The 19,198-nt window shown below is 33.8% G+C and overlaps 1 protein-coding gene across 1 annotated transcript; it reads right to left on the bottom strand.

The window, feature by feature from the left end:
• Positions 1 to 971: 971 nt before the first annotated feature.
• On the bottom strand, positions 972 to 4,567 carry LOC136066934 (exocyst complex component SEC3A-like). The gene is made up of 7 exons (XM_065772010.1): positions 4,460 to 4,567; positions 3,813 to 3,910; positions 3,584 to 3,692; positions 3,402 to 3,470; positions 2,344 to 2,409; positions 2,175 to 2,264; positions 972 to 1,302 (listed from the first exon to the last, which is right to left on the bottom strand). The coding sequence occupies exons 1-7, from the start codon at positions 4,517 to 4,519 to the stop codon at positions 1,189 to 1,191; spliced, it is 606 nt and encodes a 201-aa protein (XP_065628082.1). The 5' UTR covers positions 4,520 to 4,567; the 3' UTR covers positions 972 to 1,188.
• Positions 4,568 to 19,198: the final 14,631 nt, after the last annotated feature.

Genomic DNA, 19,198 nt, shown 5'->3' with positions numbered 1-19,198 from the left:
AAAAATGATGCCCAATTAAAACCAAAAGTGACAACAACAACAACAACAACAACAACAACAACAAAAAAAAAAAAAAAGCAATCACTCAAATTTATTAAAAAATTAAAATCATGTCCAAAAAAAAATCATGTCTAAACAAAAAACATAAAAAGAAAAAGAAATAAAAAAGCAAAAGAAAAAAAAAAACCAATAAATCAAAAAAAAAAAAAATAGCAACTTACAAAGCCCGTGTGCTAGCACATGGACATTTTTATCATTTATCTATTAAATTCCTCCCACTTAGTTTTCTCTCCATTTTGCGCACATGGACATTTTTATCATTTATCTATTAAATTCCTCCCACTTAGTTTTCTCTCCATTTTGCTTTTTGGTAGGCTCGGAAAAAAAACACCTGAACCCCACCATTATTTTTCCCTCTTCCCCTCTCAACCAAACACTCTTCAAAAAAAAAAATTTTTTTTTTTTTTTTCCAACCTCCCTAAAATCCACTCTACCAAACACACCTTTAGAGTTGAATAAATAGATTTCATTTTGCAACAAGATAGTTATTGTTGGTGGATTGAGATTGTTATTGTCAATGGTGTTTGGGCATGCCAAGCAACTAGAGAAGAGGGGAAAAACTCATTTAAGAACCCCTTTCTATTTGGGTTTGGGTTAGGGCCATGATTACATGTAATTTTTTAATAATAGAAATTTGCCACATCATTTTTATGTTAGACACAAAAGCAAAAGAAAACTAACGGAAGTTAACTTTAGGACTAAAAGCACTCCCCTTTTATATTTAAGGGTCCAATAACACTCATTTGAAACTTTTGAGACTAAATACAACAAGTAAACTTTAGGGACCAATAGTAAAATTTCGTCTAAAACTTAAATCTTACGGATTAGTTTGACAATTGAATCAAGGGCCTAAACTGAATTTTAGCCTAAAAGAAAGGAAACAACCATGTCTAACTCAAAAACCAACAGAATGGTGGAAAACAGCCAGATACATAAACACAAGAATATTATACAGTGCGCTGTGAGAATTGTAAACTAGTTTTATTTAACCTATTTCGATAAAAGACACTTGAAATGACTGTCCCAAAATCAATTTATATAGAAAAATGGATTAAATGAATGATTACATCGGGCTAAAACACCTATCTACTAAAAAACGAACTATTCAGGATTTTACAAAACACTCCTCTACAAGTTGGCCAGAAGTTCTCTCATTTCTGCGACAGAGGGGATGTTCTCTGAGGGGTGGTAAATCTTGGCAACAAGTTGAACAAAACTTTCATACTTGTCTAGAAACTCCTTCTGGAAAAATATAAAACAACCTCCATTAGATATTAAAATCAACAAAAAAATGCTGAGCTCATTAAGGGTGTACAGTGTATCCAAAATTTTGCTGTTACAAACCGAATCCAAAACAGCATCTTAACTTCAATGAACACCTTATATAGATTTAATTCCTTAAAATCCTTAAACAAATGATGTGTAATCCAACATCAAAAACTACTTATGCAAATGTAGGATATCTACACGTTTTTATAGGTAGATAGTGGGAGAGGGAAGATGTGGGGTTCAAACCACAAATATATGGCACCACAAAGAATGTCATTACCAAGAGGCAATTACCACTGAGCCATACTAAATGATCTAAGATATCTACTTAGTGATCTTCTTATCCCTTCATAACTACTTCATTTGTTTTTTCTTTAAAAAAAAAATTGGAGCTGAATCCCTTCATAACTACCTCAAATCATAAGAATCAGGAAAAAAAAAAAAACACAGACACACACACACCCAAGGGAAGAGGTAAAGGAAATAAAAGTCATTTAGGAGATTCACCACATAACATGGCCGCAAAACTACTACCATCAAGACAACAATGATTCCTACTTATGATTGAATGTATCTTTGATAGTATAGGTCACAAGATTAATGATTATTGCTAGTAGAAATTAGGTTGGTCAGGAGGTTTTCTTTTGTTCCATTGGGCCTTGCACATTTTTAGACCAATATTTCCATTTCAAAATTTGGTTCCTCTACACTTTGTCCTCCAATCGATCAAAATATTAGAGTTTTGAAACATCCAAATATCTATCTATCATAATGCCAAAGAACTCACAAAAGAGCCTTAAAATACTAAGCCCTGAACGTGCTTTAGAAAAGAAGACACGATTTACCTTGCATTTATCCCATAAAGAAGGCAACAGTTCCTCTGAAGTTAAATTCTTCTGCAACTTCTTATACATAGCACTGATGGACTTGTCAACCTGTATCAAAGAAGCCACATTATTATTACCGAACCATGTTTGAAACTACGGAAGGGATAATCTAACAGTAGCCACTTACCCCAGATAAAGTGGATTTTAACATTTTCCGGAGATCCATTTTTGACAACCCAAGCTGGAATGGGATCTGAAATTCGTGAAGGCACATGATTTGAGCCATAACATCAGGGAAATTAGTAAACAAGTAGGTAATAGTAAAAAAATTAAATTCAAAAAAAAAAAAAAAAAAAAGGAAGAAGCTACCGCCAATTAAAAGGCATAACAACCACTAGAAACAAACAGTTTTTAGTTATGACATCTCTATTTAAAAGAAAACTAGAACAATGTTACCTTTGTGGTGGAGCAATAAGTGCTTTCTGATGTAAGTTTTAACATGGAGAATAGTACCATGGACAGTTTCAAATTCCATTAAATAGAGGAATATGGCAGAAGTGTGTTGAATGACATTTATTACTAACAAGGTCGTACCTAGTGCACAAAACACCCACTTTGTAGGGTTTGTGAGAGGCGATTGATAGGCAGGCTTACCAGCATTTTTTTTTTTTTTTTTTTTTGGGGGGGGGGGGGGGGATGCTGATTTCTGGACTTGAACATGTGACTTGTAATTTTGGTGGAAGGCACTTGCCATCGCATCAAGGCCCAACCTCTAAGCTAATTGATGCAACCTTTTTTCTTTTTCCTTTTCCTTATAGATAAGGGGATTTGACCCCTTGAAGTAAGCCTTACATAAGGAGACGAATGCCACTGGGCCATAAGGCCATTGGCATGCCAAACTTGCTCCATAATCCCATATGTTGAAACAATGTTCTTGGAGACATGAAATATCCCTTTTAAGTTTATTAAGGATCAACTGGTCGGAAAAATTGGATATATATTAACAAATAAATTTTTTTTTTTTTTAAATTAACTTAAACATCCCTTTTAATTTAAATTTATTTTTATAAATAAGATAACATCACTCAGACCAAGGATTTCGTGGCATTCATAGCGTTTTCCTTCTATGCAAAGAGCAAGGGATGTTCTACAAAGCAAGTAATTTAAGATTTTCTAAGAAGCTAACAGATTGAACATGCTTAGCAAATTATGAGCATAGGATGATACAATCACTAACACACTAACCTCTTCCGGCGTGATTGTGTACATCAAATCCTCGATTCTTCTAGCAAACTGGAAAAGGCGTTCAAATTGCTGCAGCATAACCCAAAAGTAAAATATTGAGGATGTGGACATTCCAAATAAAATGTCAAGGAATGCTCAAAAGTGGAAAAACTAGGAAAAAAAGGTAATGTAGGCACACTCACAGTGTAAATAATCACGCTGATATGACGAGTGCAAGCTTGCTCATAAGCTTCACTTGCCTGGTGATAAAATTTGGCTAATGTCGGCACCACATTGGCTAGGTCATACAAGCTGCACGTAACTGCTTCTAATCAGCTAAATGAACTAGCTAGCGATTCTAAGCATATATTTTGCCCTTGAGAAACACTAAGAAGATCAAATTGTAACTGTGCTTGAGGAAAGGTAAACTACCTATTCTGAAAAGCTGCATAGTTTTCTAATAGAAAAATATCAGCATATTTTGGATCTGTTTGTGCAATCTTCTCCAATGTAACAAACATTATGCTAACCTGTAAAAAAACTTCCCAATGTAAGTGAGAACCAAAAATCCCTAACGCAAAAGTTCCATTAGAAAATCAAATCAACGATCCCAACATATTACATAAAATAATATAACAAAATCAAACAAACATGCAAAATATATCATCTGCAATAATTATTATACTACCAGCAGCTCTAGTTACAGATTTGATTTGATAAAATATATAAATAAAAAACACTGTATTTCTTGATGCAAAAAAGGTCAGGTGGACCAAGGTTATTAACAGCACTAAAATTCTTTCATCAGTATCGGTTCTTGTCTGGGTGAAGACTTGCAAAGGATAGGTTCACCACCACCTCCCATCATCACTTATCAGCAGAAAGCCAAAAAATTAAAAAATAAAATCCTTTCAAGGAAGCCAACAGTTGATAATTAACGAATTAATACTTTAATTCATTATTGTTTTTACTATTATTATTATTTTTTAGCTATGTGATAAAATCAATACATTGTTTGATGCCCTGTAGCACTCTCTACAACAATTACATGAGTACATGTCTGAGAAGAAAGCACTCACAAATTTTGTGTATGCTTGATCTACCAAATCCCTAGATTGTCCCTGGATGTACTGCTCCATACGCGTTGCAAGAGTTGCAAATCTATGCAAAATAATGAGGACAACATATTAATATAATGCCTCAAAAAGATTATTTAATGTATATAAATTGAAAATTGAAATTTACAATGTAATTATACTGTATAGTCATACATGCAAAACCATTTTAATTTCCCCAATCTCTACATTAATCAATCTGCTATGAGCTTTTGGACCACAAGAAAATCCTGGACCCATCAAATAGTAAAGAAACTCAAAGAAACCACATAACCTTATAAAAGAAAGGGTTCTACACCCAAAAGGTAAAATTAATTACAAGTATGCAAAAGCCAAGGACAATTTAATCATCAAGATAATAAGTCCAGGGGGATGAACAGTCACTTTTTCCAATTTATGAGACTGCATTCACAAACAGATAAAAGTGCTTCAACATCTAAGTGAACTGGTTACTTTTTTAAAAAAATAAATAAATAAATAAATAAACCTCGTTTAATTCAAAGAATATTCATAGAGGGAAGCCAATTTAACCTATGGTTTTCATTTTAGAAGCAAATTAACTTTCTTCTACAAAACCATTCTAGCAGGAGTAATATCTTCAATAATTATGTTACACTTTTTTATGTAAAAATTTCAAACTGAGCATCAATAACAATTTAGAACATCTATTTATAAATAAATAAATAGAAATTTAGAATATTTGGGAAATATTTCTGAATCCAGTATGTGCAGCCTAAAATATTGACAGGCAACAGATTATTGAAATAGTTTGGGTGAACATTACCACAAAACATTTCTGCTAAATAAGAATTCCTCAGTACTCCATGTATCACGATCTACAGTCAATTAATATGCAGAGATTACCAACCTCAGTAACCATATGTTTTCAGGTTGTCAAATCAAGTTGCAAAGCATAACTACTCTTAGCTCATTACTTGGCAACTTTGTGACATCTTGATACAAGGATATGTACACAAAGCACACCAAAATTAAGCACAAATCAAGCATCTCAAACATAATAGCAAAAGAAAACAAAGAGTAAGCATTTATCCACTCAAATAACAATTTTAGGAAACAAAGCTTGAGATCTGGAATAGATTTTTCATGGCTCTCAAAAGTCATAGCATTTTGCTAACACTAAAGACACCACATGATACAGAGGGGAATCTTGTTCCAAATCACACTATTGCTGCTTCTACCAAACCTGCCTTGCCAACTGACTAGAAGCTCCTCCACACCCTTTGGCATAACCCACAAGACCCCAAACAAAACAAATACAATACTCAAAAGTTCTTGACGGGGCAATTAAGAAGCAGGTGGTTTATAGTTTCCCCAGTTGATTTACATATTCAGTACCAGTCTATGACAAGTATGCGTCTCCTAAGGTTATCAATAGTCAAGAATTTCCCCAAAGTTGCAGTCCAAAGAAAAACTGCCACCTTAGTAGGGACTTTAGGCTTCCAAAAACTTTTCCAAGGGAAGGAAGACCAGGTCAATGGGTGTAAGAGTTTATAATAGGATTTGTTACCTATCCCCAAAAAAAAAAAAAAAAAAAAAAATAAAAAAAAAAGTAGAGTTTATTAAAGGATTTGACCTCAAAACACATTTTATCTCTTTTTTTTTTTTTAAGTAATAATGTTTGATTGAAATAGAAGATTACTTCATGTTCACAATGATGAACACAAAGTATTTTTAAAAATTACAAGAAATAGAAAAAAAATTGAATAGAGTTTGAAAACTCAAAAATGGAAGTACAATGTGTAAAACCCCATGCGCGAGACCATTCAAACAAGGTACGAATCAACAAGGACTTCAATTGATTTAGAGGTCTCGCAATCTCCTCAAACATATGGCTATTCTGTTCCCTCCACACTATATCAAATGCAATGGAGTAAGATTTCAAACATCCAAATAGTGTTTCCCAAACCAATTTCTCCATCCAAATAACAGGTCTGCTACATTCAATGGCATCACCCACTGAACCTCAAACATCTTAAATACTTTACTCCACAAAGCATAAGCAACATTACAATGGAGCAATAAATGATCCACCATTTCACGTACACTGACACATACAGCATCGTCATCATTAGTAAGAATCTTACTCCAAGCTAATGTCCACACAAATAAAAGACACCTCCCTTGGAGCCTTGACATGCCATATACTCTTCCAAGGGAATGGGTTAAAATAAGTACCAGGAATAGCCTTGTAATAAGAGAAAACAACAAACGTACCACTCCCATTCTATCCCACATGACACTTGTGAGTAAATGAGGTCTAGAAAGGATTCCAATGATGTGTATCCACTCCACTCCAGTATATCAGACTAGAATAAATAAGATCTATAAAAGTTGCCATGAATTCCAGCTCCTAATCCTGAAATGTTTGGACAAAACTTTTTTTTGATCGGTGAATTGTTTGGACAAAAATGATATCCTAGTGATGAGTTTAGTGGCCTGCCATTGATGCCTCCGTATCAAATGCTATTCAAAATAATTAAGGGAACTCCTTTAGCAGTTGTCCCCCACACCAGGAATCACGCCTCGTACAAGTTGACAGCTATTTGGAATCCTATCTTGGAGAAGTTGATCAGAGGCTAGGGGGGTGGAGGAAACTCTATCTCTCTAAAGGAGGTTGGTTGACTTTATTGAAGAGTATGCTTTTGAGCCTTCCTACTTATTAATCATCTTTGTATACTCTTCCTACAAGTGTGGCTAATAGGATTGAAAAGTTGCAAAGGGGTGTTATGGGGGATGAGTGGGATAGTGAATCCATCAGGACCCGGGACCAGGACCATTAAGAATATTTTTATTTTAAAAAAAAAAAAAAAAAAACTATTGACAGACAAATCACAAACGATATCCAATTTTATAATCAAGAATTAATAAACCAAGCATTCAATTAATTAAGACAAATCCTAAATCATGAGAAAAACATGATTGAACTTATATCTAGAATCTCATCTTAGTCAATTGATATGAAGCAAGAACAATTTAATTCATTAAAGAACAACTATTGTGGGAAAAATCAATTCACATAAATATTACTGATAATCCTTAACAAGGTTTCATCCTCAACCCTAATTATAAATTTAGCTACTCATAGTAATTGAAATAAAACAAAAGAATAAAATACTAAACATTAAACTAGACAAATAAAATAAAAAAAGAAATAGTCACGATGCTATCATGGAGAAAAGTTACAGAAAAGCCACATGCGGCACTGCCTCTTGCTCCAATTTTCTGTTTTGCATCTCAGCCCTAGCACTAGCCTCCCTGAATTTTTCCATAAAAAGCCTTTAAATAGGTCAAGGAATCCTATTACAAGTTGAATTCTGGGTTGGAGAAAATCCCAGATTTTTAAGCTTCACTTAACCGACGATTTTGGCCAACTTAACGTCAGAATTCGGGCTCCTGGTAAACTAAAAAGTTGTAGCCCTTTAAGTTAAATTTCCAGAACAACTTGAATCATCTTGATTGGAAATCTGAGCCGAAAGTTATGCCGAAAATACTAACTGATGTGCAGGATGAAATCCTAATCCGAATTGGACTTGGATTTGGTGCAAATTTCCTTTAATTCCTTGCTCCAATTGGACTTAAATTTAATTGGGTTGGTCTTCTCTTGAATTCATGCCTGGTTGGATGTAAGTTGGATTGATTCAATTGGCTTAGCCCCACTTTGCATGTAAAGCCCGTGTTACCTGCAACATAAAAATATTATATAATCAGTCACAAAATAACATAAAAGTAAAGCTAAATATGTAGATATGTGATTACTTTATTGTATATATTTTATGCATATCATATATTAAATCTTGAATATTAAATATGTAAAATAAAAAATGAACAATATTTATTAAAAAAAAATCCAAGTACAATCCAAAATCATTACAATTCTCTATTAATTAAAGTATGTTTGCTCGGTGCAATTTGTATAGTATTATAAGCCAATTCTTTAAATTTCTTTCCTGCATGTTCTATTGCACTTTAAATTTAATCTTCACTACAATTTATACAATATACCCGCGTACCATACCAATAATCGATATGTTATAACAAGAAAAGAATTCAAAGGTAACAAAAGAAATTCACCTTTTCCATCCAAAGAAATGCTAAGGTTTCAATGTCAAAGAAACATCTGAAGAGGGCTTGAATTTTCGGACTTTACTTGGATTATCTGGCTGAAAGAGAACCTCAGTACTCGATCTCCACTCTGCAGCTGAAGTCCCTTCACTCCGATAATCCTGGGGAGAATACAGAACTTGGAGCGTTGAGTAAATCGTATGAATCTTAGAGAAACCATAGGTGAGAGATAGATGAAACAGCATCTAAGAGATGTGTGTGTGTGTGCATGCATGCATACATATAAGAGAAGAATAAAGCCTCACTTATTAAAGGGCATTAACTCATCACTGTGTATTCCTTCAGACAACCAGTGATTGGTAAAATTCGGGGAATATACAGTCATTTGCTTAGTCTTTTGATAACCTTTACAACAATAACAACTGCAAAAACCTGTTAATCTTGTTAAAAAAAATTATTGGTAAATTATGCAAGCACCTGGTGGGTATTGAACTAATTGAACACATAAACTCACCCTCCACCCTTCCTTTATAAGGGAAGGACATGCCAACTGAGCTAAAGCTCATTGGCCTTCATTAGCCTTGTTGGACAATGCAAACTACTCCATAAATGTAGCAAAGTGTACACACTCAGTGTTTTTATCTACATATCATTTAGCATTTTTTTAATAAGTGGAAGACCAATTGAATGAGATGGCCTGAGTAGCAATCTTTATTTCTTGATATTGCATCCCACAGCTTATTTTTTACTTTTTAATCACACAGGAATAGGTACTAACTGTTAATATGATTTTAGGGCTAAGGCACATACAAAAATTGAATTATCTATTCTTCTTTTTTTTCTTATTCTTTTTTTATAATTCAATAACAAAAATCTTTTTTCTTTTTGCTATTGAAATATTAAAAAAAAAAAAAAGATTTTAGGGCTAAGGCACGTGCAGAAATTGGCCAACCAATTAAATTTATGTGCCTGGAAAACCGACGTAAAATGGAATAATCTTAAGCCTTCAATATCTCTGCATACCAGATATCTAACCTTAACTATGAGCTATAAGACTCTGTTTCCTTCCTTAAAAATACCAGATTTTCAAGACTCCAACATAACTATGCAAAAAGTAAGCAAAACTTGCAAAAAAAAAAAAGGGAGATCCAAACATGCTTGTCTTTTGGATGATCAGGCAACTAACTTTTGATTTCCTGATATTTCTCAAAGCATGATTAGATCATACGAGTATCGTAGTTTTATAGTAAAGTGATGAGAAGAGTATCATCCTTAAGGATTGGTAACTTACTTTTGACAAATACCAAAATTATGCTAATCTCGATTTTATCTAGAGAAGTCACTAAGGTTTTTGTAATGGGAATTTAAAATAAAATCAATTTAAAGAAAATAAGCGGAGGAAAAGAACGATAATGCTCGAAAATCAAATTAATGGGAAGAAAACTTCTAGGAAATCGATTTCACCTAATCCCTCACTATGCTTTACTCATCTAGCTAATCAAATTTAATTCTCTTTGTTTGTTAGCAATCTCTAAAAAAACATCCAAAAGCCTCTTTCGACAATCAATTGGAAACATTCTTGTTCATCAATTTACACAAGAGTATGCAATTTAATAAAGCAAGAAAGCATTAAGACCAATGATTTTAATACTACACAGGTTCATACAAGTCTTTCAATCTCTATATTTACCTATGCCGAAATATTCAAGATCTATCCTATAATTCCCTCTTTCGACAGCAAATCACAAGACCAAAATCATCTTATTAATGGCCGGTTAATTAGAAGCAATAAGCTCAGAATAAATCAGACAAACATGAAGAGAATTAATTCAAATTAACATAGAAAAGCAGGCATAGTTCAGAATTAGATTACACCGTTTTCCTAGAATAAAGAAAATTTAGTTCATGTTGAAAATTAAACTCAACATAAACGAATTCACCATAATTTTTCTAAGAAGATTATAAGGAAAAATGGACGCTCAAAGAAAATATCTTGTCTCTATCTCTGCTACTTTCTCCTTTTTTGTTCAGCGTCATCCCCTCAGTTCAGCCTCTCCTTTTCAGTTTCGGCCTCTCTGTCCAGCAAAGAGTGTATTCTCCTCTACTCAGTTTCAGTGCCTCTTTTCTTTTCCTTTTCTGTTTTGTTTTAGCGCCTCCTTTCTTTTCTTTTAGCGCCTTCTCTTTCTTTCTAAACGTGTTGCCCTTTTTCAGCCCAAAACGTTCCTCTGTTTCAGCCCAAAACGCTGCTCTGTTTCAGTCCAAAACGCTGCTCTGTTTCAGCGTTTTTCTGCTTTAGCCTTTTCTCTTTTATTTGAATAAATCTTCATTTTCTTCAAATTTGCAATAAAATTTAAATAACAATAATGAAGCCTAAAATTAACAAAAATAAATAAAATTAGACTAAATTTTAAAGTTGAGAAGTGATAAATTATGCTAAATTATGCAAGTCATCACACACACACTAAACAAGTCTAACCAAATTTTATTTTTCAAAAACAAGTCAAGATAGTTTAGTGAGCATACATTAACACATGTAAAATCTTGTTATGGCCAAATCACATTGTACCTGCACATGTATTAAGAGTAGCAAAGAATATTGCATGTTGTGTGTGAAAAACATCGCAAGATTGCATATGTGTATACATGTTATGACGATTTGAGATATGAGAAAATCACTTTAACTCACACACAATCATAACTGTTTGATGGGAACTATCACCTTCGAGCTACATCCTATAACTCCCACATCTCCTAGAATACACGCTTGTAATCATATTTAAAGAATTTTTTATCTTTTTGCTTTTTATTTTCTTTGCATATTTTCTTTTATTTTAGCATATCATGCATGGGCATATAAGAGAGAGAAAAGAAATACCCAAGATGTTAAGCATTTGACACTGCACTTTTGCTATGCCGATGCATATAGGTGTCATATTATGATTGGCGGACAACAGTGGTGAGATGATTATTTGTACTTTTCTCTTAGGATTTTCTAGTCCTACCCGTCAAAAAGAGTGATATGAGTGTTAAGTACAAGTGATTAATTAATCTTACTCATCACAAACAAGAGCCACAAAACTCACTTGCTTAGTTGTGCATAAAAATGCTCATCTAAATAATAGAAGATACAAAGTTTAGAAAACTTTGTTTCAATGGCCATCCAAGGTACACAAGTACCAATGTACACAAGCACACTGTTTTTGTATTTTTCTAATTTTTCCTTTTTATTTTTATTTTGAAAACAAAACAAAAATAAAAACTAAAACAAAAATAAAAACTAAACAACCAAACAAAAATAGACAAACAACATGAAAGCATGAAAGAAAGATGCATATGTATAAAAGCATGATTCCAAAAGCAAATAAGAAATCAAGCAAAGAGAGTCCTACTTTAGATAGAAAGAATTAAAGCAGGGGACAAACAGAAAAGATAATTAAGTCTTAGGCTCCTTTCTCACCCACACAGCACGAGTCTTTGGCCGTGAAGATCAAAAGGCATGTGTCCTAGTATGTCTACTAAAGGACATAGAAGAATTAAGATTTTCCTAAAATTGAGTTAAAAAGCTCAAAACTTTTAATAACTCTCCAAACAAGAGTGTAGGTACTTGAGAGGAAACCTGTGACCGTTTGGACAATTGCTTAAAAGGATACAATTTAAAGCAACTAGGGCGAATGTGTCCAGAAGCACCACAATGGTGACAAATATGAGGTCTAACAAAGGATTTATAATTAGCCAAAACAGTTTTGGATTTCATACCTTTATCACCTTTCTCAGATTGGAGCACAAAGACAGTCCTTGATCCAGAAGTCGTGGAAGAGGAAGGGCTGGAGGAAACAGCATATCCTAAGCCAGTCTTATCAAAACTAGACTTTTGAGCACTCAATACCTCATCAAGCTTTGCACTAGACATCCTCTTAATTTGAGTTCTAGCTTGACTAAGCTCAACCTCAAGATTCTTGACCTTCTCTTCTAATAAGGCATTCTCCACAATAAGAGTCTCAACTAAACTTGTAGTCTTATCCAGTTTGACTAATAGATCAGCTTTTTCAGTTTTTACCTCATTCAACTCTTTTCTACAAAGATGAGAAGTCTTTTCAGATTTTATGAATTCAGTGCATAGCTTATCATAGGCTTCTTGAAGGGTCAACTTCTTGGGTACTTTATCATCAGAAAAATCCTTACTGTCACTAGCACTCTCCACAATCACCTTATCGGTTGAGGCAACAAAGGCCATAACGTGACGACATTCATCTACAAACTCATCAGAAGAGTCATCCTCAGTATCACTCCAAGTAGCAACCAACCCTTTATTGACTTATTAGTCTTTTCCTTCATGAGGTAGTTTGAATACTCTATTCTCATATGACTAAAACCTTTGCACTCATGGCATTTAATAAGGGGTTTCTCATTCTTGCCCTTCCTAGAGGATTTAGGTTTCCTAGAAGGTTTGCTCTTATCTTTTTTCTTAAACTGAAGAAGTTTGATAATCTCATCAGTTATGAAGGTTAGATCCTCATCCTCGTCTTCACTTTCATCTTCATCTTCAGAGTCCTCAATCTCTTCCTCTATACCCTTAAGAGCCAAATTTTTGCTCTTTCCACCTTTTCCCATTGAGCTTAATCCAATCTCATAGGTTTGAAGGTTCCCTACAAGCTCAGTTAAAGGAATTTGATTAATGTCATTTTCTTCTTCAATGGCAGTGATCTTGGCATGGAATCTTTCAGGTACGGACCTAAGGATTTTCCTAAAATTTTTGTATTTTGCAATACATTCTCCAAGGTTGAAGGCAGAATTCACAATATCCTTGATTTTGGCAAAAAACTCATCAAAGGTCTTATCCTCCTTCATCCTTGTTTCTTCAAAACTGCTAGTGAATCTTTGAAACTTCACAGTCTTTTCTGCCTTGGTACCTTTATAGGTGGTCTCAAGAATAGTCCATGCTTCCTTGACAACTTTCGTGGATGATATTTTCTTAAATTCCTCATTGGTCATCCCACATAACAAAGCACTCAAGGCCCTACTGTTGAAATTTACCGCTATGATTGTTGCATCATCCTAATCCACCGGCGATTCCTTTGACTTAATCCAGTCGACTTCAACAGCTTGCCATACCTGTTCACTTAGAGCTTGCAAAAACACTTTCATACGAACTTTCCAGTATGCATAATTAGTTCTATCAAATAAAGGAGGAATCAAAAGAGATTGTCCATGATCCATGATAATGGGGGTCAAGGATCATACTCAGGAAATTAATCCAAACAAAGTGAACCCACTCTGGTACCACTTGTTGGAAAATTTAGACCTCAGTTAATAGAATTAACAAGTTTTAAATCTAAATTGTTAATTAGATTTATTATGAATAAAACTTGTTAAAAACAAACAAACATCAATATCATGTCAAAATCATGTAGCAGAAATAATAAATAAGACAAGATATGATGACCTAGGAAAACCAATGAAACTAACCAGTTTCACAGTAAAAAAACCTAGGGGGAAACCTTCCCGAAAAGCAATTCACTATAGTAAAGAGAAGTTTCAAATCTAGTACAAAACCTTTGTCCCTAGACTCTACAATCCCCATAGACGAACTCACAGCAGAAACCTTCTACTACTTTAGAACTTCTGAACTCTTCAATATATGAACGTCACCCTTTGATGCTGCACGGATCCCAATACGTGACTAATTCCTTTGCACGAATCCCAATATGTGACTCACTCACCAACTTGAGGAAGAAGAAGTTGGTTGCAAAGTTCTTCACTTCATCAATAATGAAAATCAAGAAGCACTTGGTTACAAAACCCTAAGACGCAAAAACGCAGTAGCTTTTTTCAGAGAGAATAAGGCATTGGTCATCTTTTGCATATGTTCTCCTTGTATTCTCTTATGTGACAGCCTCTAAAATAAGCCTTGTATAGGTTTAGGATTATGAGAAAAGAAACCCTACACAAATATATAAGCCTAGCCCAAAAATCATATCTGAAAATTCTGATAGATAGCTAGGTGTCGAGGAGGTGTCGAGAAGCTGTCGAAGGGACAGGAGCTTTCTCGATCAATCCACCAACTATCGAGAAGGTGTCGAGATTGCGATAAGAAACACCTTAAGAGATTGATAGATAGCCAGCTGTCGAGAGGTGTCGAGCAGCTATCGAGATATCTGTCCACGGGTGTCGAGCTATCTGTCCAGCTTTAATGAACAGCTTTTCTTCACTTGTTTCTTGGTCCAATCTTCATGGCTTTAATACTAGACTTGAATAACATGTTTCTTGAAGTATTAAACACATCCTAGATTAACTCAATTACAAGTAAAGTACATTTTGTCAAAAGATTAGCCAACTACATAAAAGAATGACATATGTTCTTAACAAGTGAACCACATATGTCCTAACAAAATAAAACATGTACTTAAGTATACGAGTATACTATCATACACACCCTTTTTATTGTGTATTATACACCTGCCTAATTGATGGTAGAACAAAATCTTAGCAATGGGTGGAAACGGGGCAAGGCGAAGGATTGGATTAGGCTGAATTTTCCTTTTCCCATCACTCTTTGGGGCAAGAAAAAAGCGTACAAAGCAAGAGCAACGCAAGTTAGGGGTATGATGGATTGGAGGTACTTTTTTCATTCCTGATAATATATATATATACACACATTGCTAAAACATAACATATATTGTTGCTATTCTCATTTTGAGTCATATTAGTATAGAAACAATAAATATTACGTCGATCCGTATACTATTCCATCCAATTTGGTCAATTTTGGACCACTTTGGTCTATTTTGGTTCACTACGGTTTACTTCAGTACCATTTGATCCATTTAATCCACTTTAGTCTATTTCAGTTTACTTTGTCCATTTTGGACTAATTAGGCCTTAAATTGGTTCATTTTGTAGGTTGCATTTTTAGTTTTCGGCTAATAGTTTCATTTTTCTTTTCTTCTTAATGATGGATGAAGTGTGTTTTTACATTGAGAACGACCACGCTTTCGTGGAGTTACTTGGTGACTCATATAGATTTTAGGCAATGCTGTACACTAGACTAAGTTTAATGCTAACCTCCCTACGGAGCTATGTCATTATTACTTAGAGGCTAAAGGAAAAGCGGAAAATTATTTTTGTTTGGTAAGAGTTACTATGATAATATTAATAATGAGAATAATTCTCGCCTAATAATAGTGATTAGTATGACCTCGCTTCCAAGGAATATTAATTGCGGGATTAGGTTGTCGTTGCATCTAGTATAGTATGGTTTTCGGGTTCCATATTATATGGTTATGGATGCAAAATATAATGTCCTGGTATCTAAGTTCATAGTCTCAAATTGAAGTGTCATAAATTTTTGTTTTCTAACTACTATTTTAATAGAATCACATTAATTAAGAAATAATTTTGGACATGGTGCTTGAAGGAGCTGGAGTACATAAATATATTTCAATTCAGCATTGTCATAATTTCCTATATATAATGCATTTATGGAAGAATGCTTATGATGTGATCATAGTCTCCATTGGAATGCTAAAATGTTACATTGGCTTCTATCTCAATTGTGCTACAACATGAGATGTAAGAGTTAGTACTAGACTTAGACTTTGTATTAAGTCTAAATGAGATGTTTGGTATGAATCATATTAAGTGCTAAGAAAGGCTTAAGGAGTTCCAATTCTATATCATTTTATGTAAATATTTTATTTCAAATGAATTGGAATTCTTGGATGTAGAGATTAAATGTTAATCTCATATGGATATGATCCACAAGTCCTTGTTAGAATCATTTGATCAACTTAAATAGTTTTGAAAATAAATTCTTTTTATATTATCTGAATTGATGAGTGAGTTCTACGTAATGGAAGACATCCTAAAAACTAAGGCTAGGATCAATATGATTTAATTCAAATTCTTAGCCTAGACCGAAAGGTAAGGGTGGCAAGAAGAGGAATTATAATACCAAACAGTTGGACAAACAAGTTGCCCCAGTAGTTGCCAAAAAGGAAATTAGACTTAAAAGTATGACCAAAAGGAAAGCGTTTCTATTTTGGTAAAGCTAAGCATAGTCCATGATTGTTTTCTGGATGAAAATTTACATGTTTTACTTTTTAAAGAGAAAGTTTCCATCCTTTGTGATAGGCCGCAATCTGAATGACCCCTTGTGATTAAACCAATTAATTACTTAGCCAAGTTATTAATTAATCAATTTATCATGCAATTGCGTGGAAGCACAAACAAATCACCAAAAACTAAATATATAGTGGAAATTAAATGACACGGTGATTTGTTTACGAATGGGGAAAAACCTCGCGGCAAAAACCCCGCTGGGTGATTTTCAGGTCACCACTCCCGAAACTCCACTATTATCAAATCAAGCGGTTATAAGTAAAGGAATCCCAAGTACCTTACCAACCTATAGTTGAACCCTTACCCCAATACCCAATTGGACTTGATCTGTACCGACAGTTCCCACCTTTGATGCACAACTCCCAAGTACGTGACTAACCAATACGTGGATCCCAGTACGTGACTTCAAACACCAACTTATAAGGAAAGGTTGGCTGCAAAGTTCTTCAGTTCATCCTACACGATGAAGATCAGGAAGATGCTTGGCCACAAAACCTTTTGGTGCAAATACACAGCAACTTCTTCAGAGAAGATGAACTAGGTCAAGAACTTCGTCTTTGATCAGAATTTGCTTGAACAGAGATTGCTCAATGCTTTTACAACTTGCGTACATTTTGACGGCTCTTAAAACAATCCTTTTATATGTTTAGGGTTTGGAGAAAAAAAGGCCTAAAAGCATATTCACAGATCCTAAGGAAATCAGATCAGGTGTCGAGGTAGCTATCGAGCAAGTGTTGAGCTTTAATGAATTTGCACTTCAGCTTGATTTTTCTTGGACAGACTTGATGACTTCAACACTTGATCTTGAAACCTTGTTTCTTGAGGTATTAAAAACATCTAGAACTACCCAATTACAAGTAGAGTGCGTTTTGTCAAAAGATTAGTCAATTTACATAAATAAGTGACATATGTTCTTGACAAATGAGAACACATATGTCCTAACACTTTGGTATTGTATGTTTTGATACTTATGTCTAGATCTTATTAATCTAAATGATATTCAAGATTGGTAAAAGATGGGCTTTTAGAACCATTATTTTGTTATATTCCTAGTCTATGAATTCTATTTAGAGGATAATATGATCTAGGGCTCCTTTTTGTAAAGGAATAAAGTTCCAACGACTTCTTCAAGTCAGTGCATACATAAAAGAGGAATAGGGCTCTTTTAAAGGTAGATTGCTCTAGAAGAAAAATGTCAATATTTGTTATAGGACAACTATAAAATACATTTAGAAATGAGATGGTTGTATTAGATACACCACAAGACATTATTCTGTAGATAACTATTACACTGGTACAATATAGTAGTGGGAGGATTATCAAATAGATTCATACTTTTGGAATAAACATTTGAAGTCATTCCATAAGGATATGAATTTAATCATCGGTCCTACGTACAAGCAATAGATGATATGAATATGGATCACTGGATCAAGGTTATGTGAATAGAATTAGATTCTATTTGAAGTCTAGAACTTGTAGAGGCACCTAGTGGCATTAAGCCTATTGTTTTCAAATAGGTCTACAAGAAAATGAGATTGATAGATTTGAGGTGCAAAACTTCAAGACTAGTGGCAAAAAGATTTATTCAGAAAGAAATTGTTCGACTATGAAAAGATTTTTTCACCAATAGTCAAGTTTGACTCTATCTAGATTCTCTTATTCATTATATTTCATTTGGATGAAATATGGCAATGGATATCAAGAAAGCTTATTTTAGTAGTAATCTTGAGGAAGACATCTATATGATGTAACTAGACTTGTTCATAGCAAAAAACCAGTAATGTTAAGTATGCAAGTTGCTTAAAGTTCAATTTTGGACTAAAGCAAGCATCTGAATCATAAAATATCATCTTTGATCAAGCAATCAAGTTTTTTGATTTTGATCAAGTATTAAAAGGCCTTATGTGTGTAAAAGCTATATAAAATAATAAATCTCTAAATGTATGTTGATGACATTCTAATCATTTAGAATGATGTAGAGTTATTGTCATCAATAGAGTTTTTTGTTGTCTAGTCTAGTTGAGAAAGATTGGTCACAAACCTAAGAATTAAACTTTGTTAAAATTCAGAAATTAGGATGTTGGGTCTATCTCATATTGTTTAAATAGATTAGATTTTAGCCAAGTATAGCATGTAATACTTCAAGAAATGATTCTTTCCTTTTAAGTTTTGAAGTTCCTTTATAAAGGACTATTGTCCTAAGACATATAAAAGGAAGAGCATATTAAGACGGTTCCTTATAGCATATCAATAGGAAGTCTTTATGCTATGCTATATACTAGGCTATATATCTATTTTGCGGTAGGCATATTGCAGACAAAGTTGCAGTTATCAAAGGACTCAGCAAAGTCACTAAACATAAAACCATGGTTACATAGTTGACACAAAAGACCATATCAATAAAGTGTTTATAGACTTATAGGGTATTTGGGAGCCAACTGACAAATTATCTACACAGATAGAGATAGCTGGAAACTTGATTTGCTTTGTGTGGAAACT

This window comes from Quercus suber, unplaced genomic scaffold (genome assembly GCF_002906115.3).
Source record: "Quercus suber isolate HL8 unplaced genomic scaffold, Cork oak 2.0 scaffold_52, whole genome shotgun sequence".
Taxonomy (NCBI): domain Eukaryota; kingdom Viridiplantae; phylum Streptophyta; class Magnoliopsida; order Fagales; family Fagaceae; genus Quercus; species Quercus suber.
Note: the sequence above shows the minus strand (reverse complement) of the source record. Positions and strands in the feature narration are given on the sequence as shown.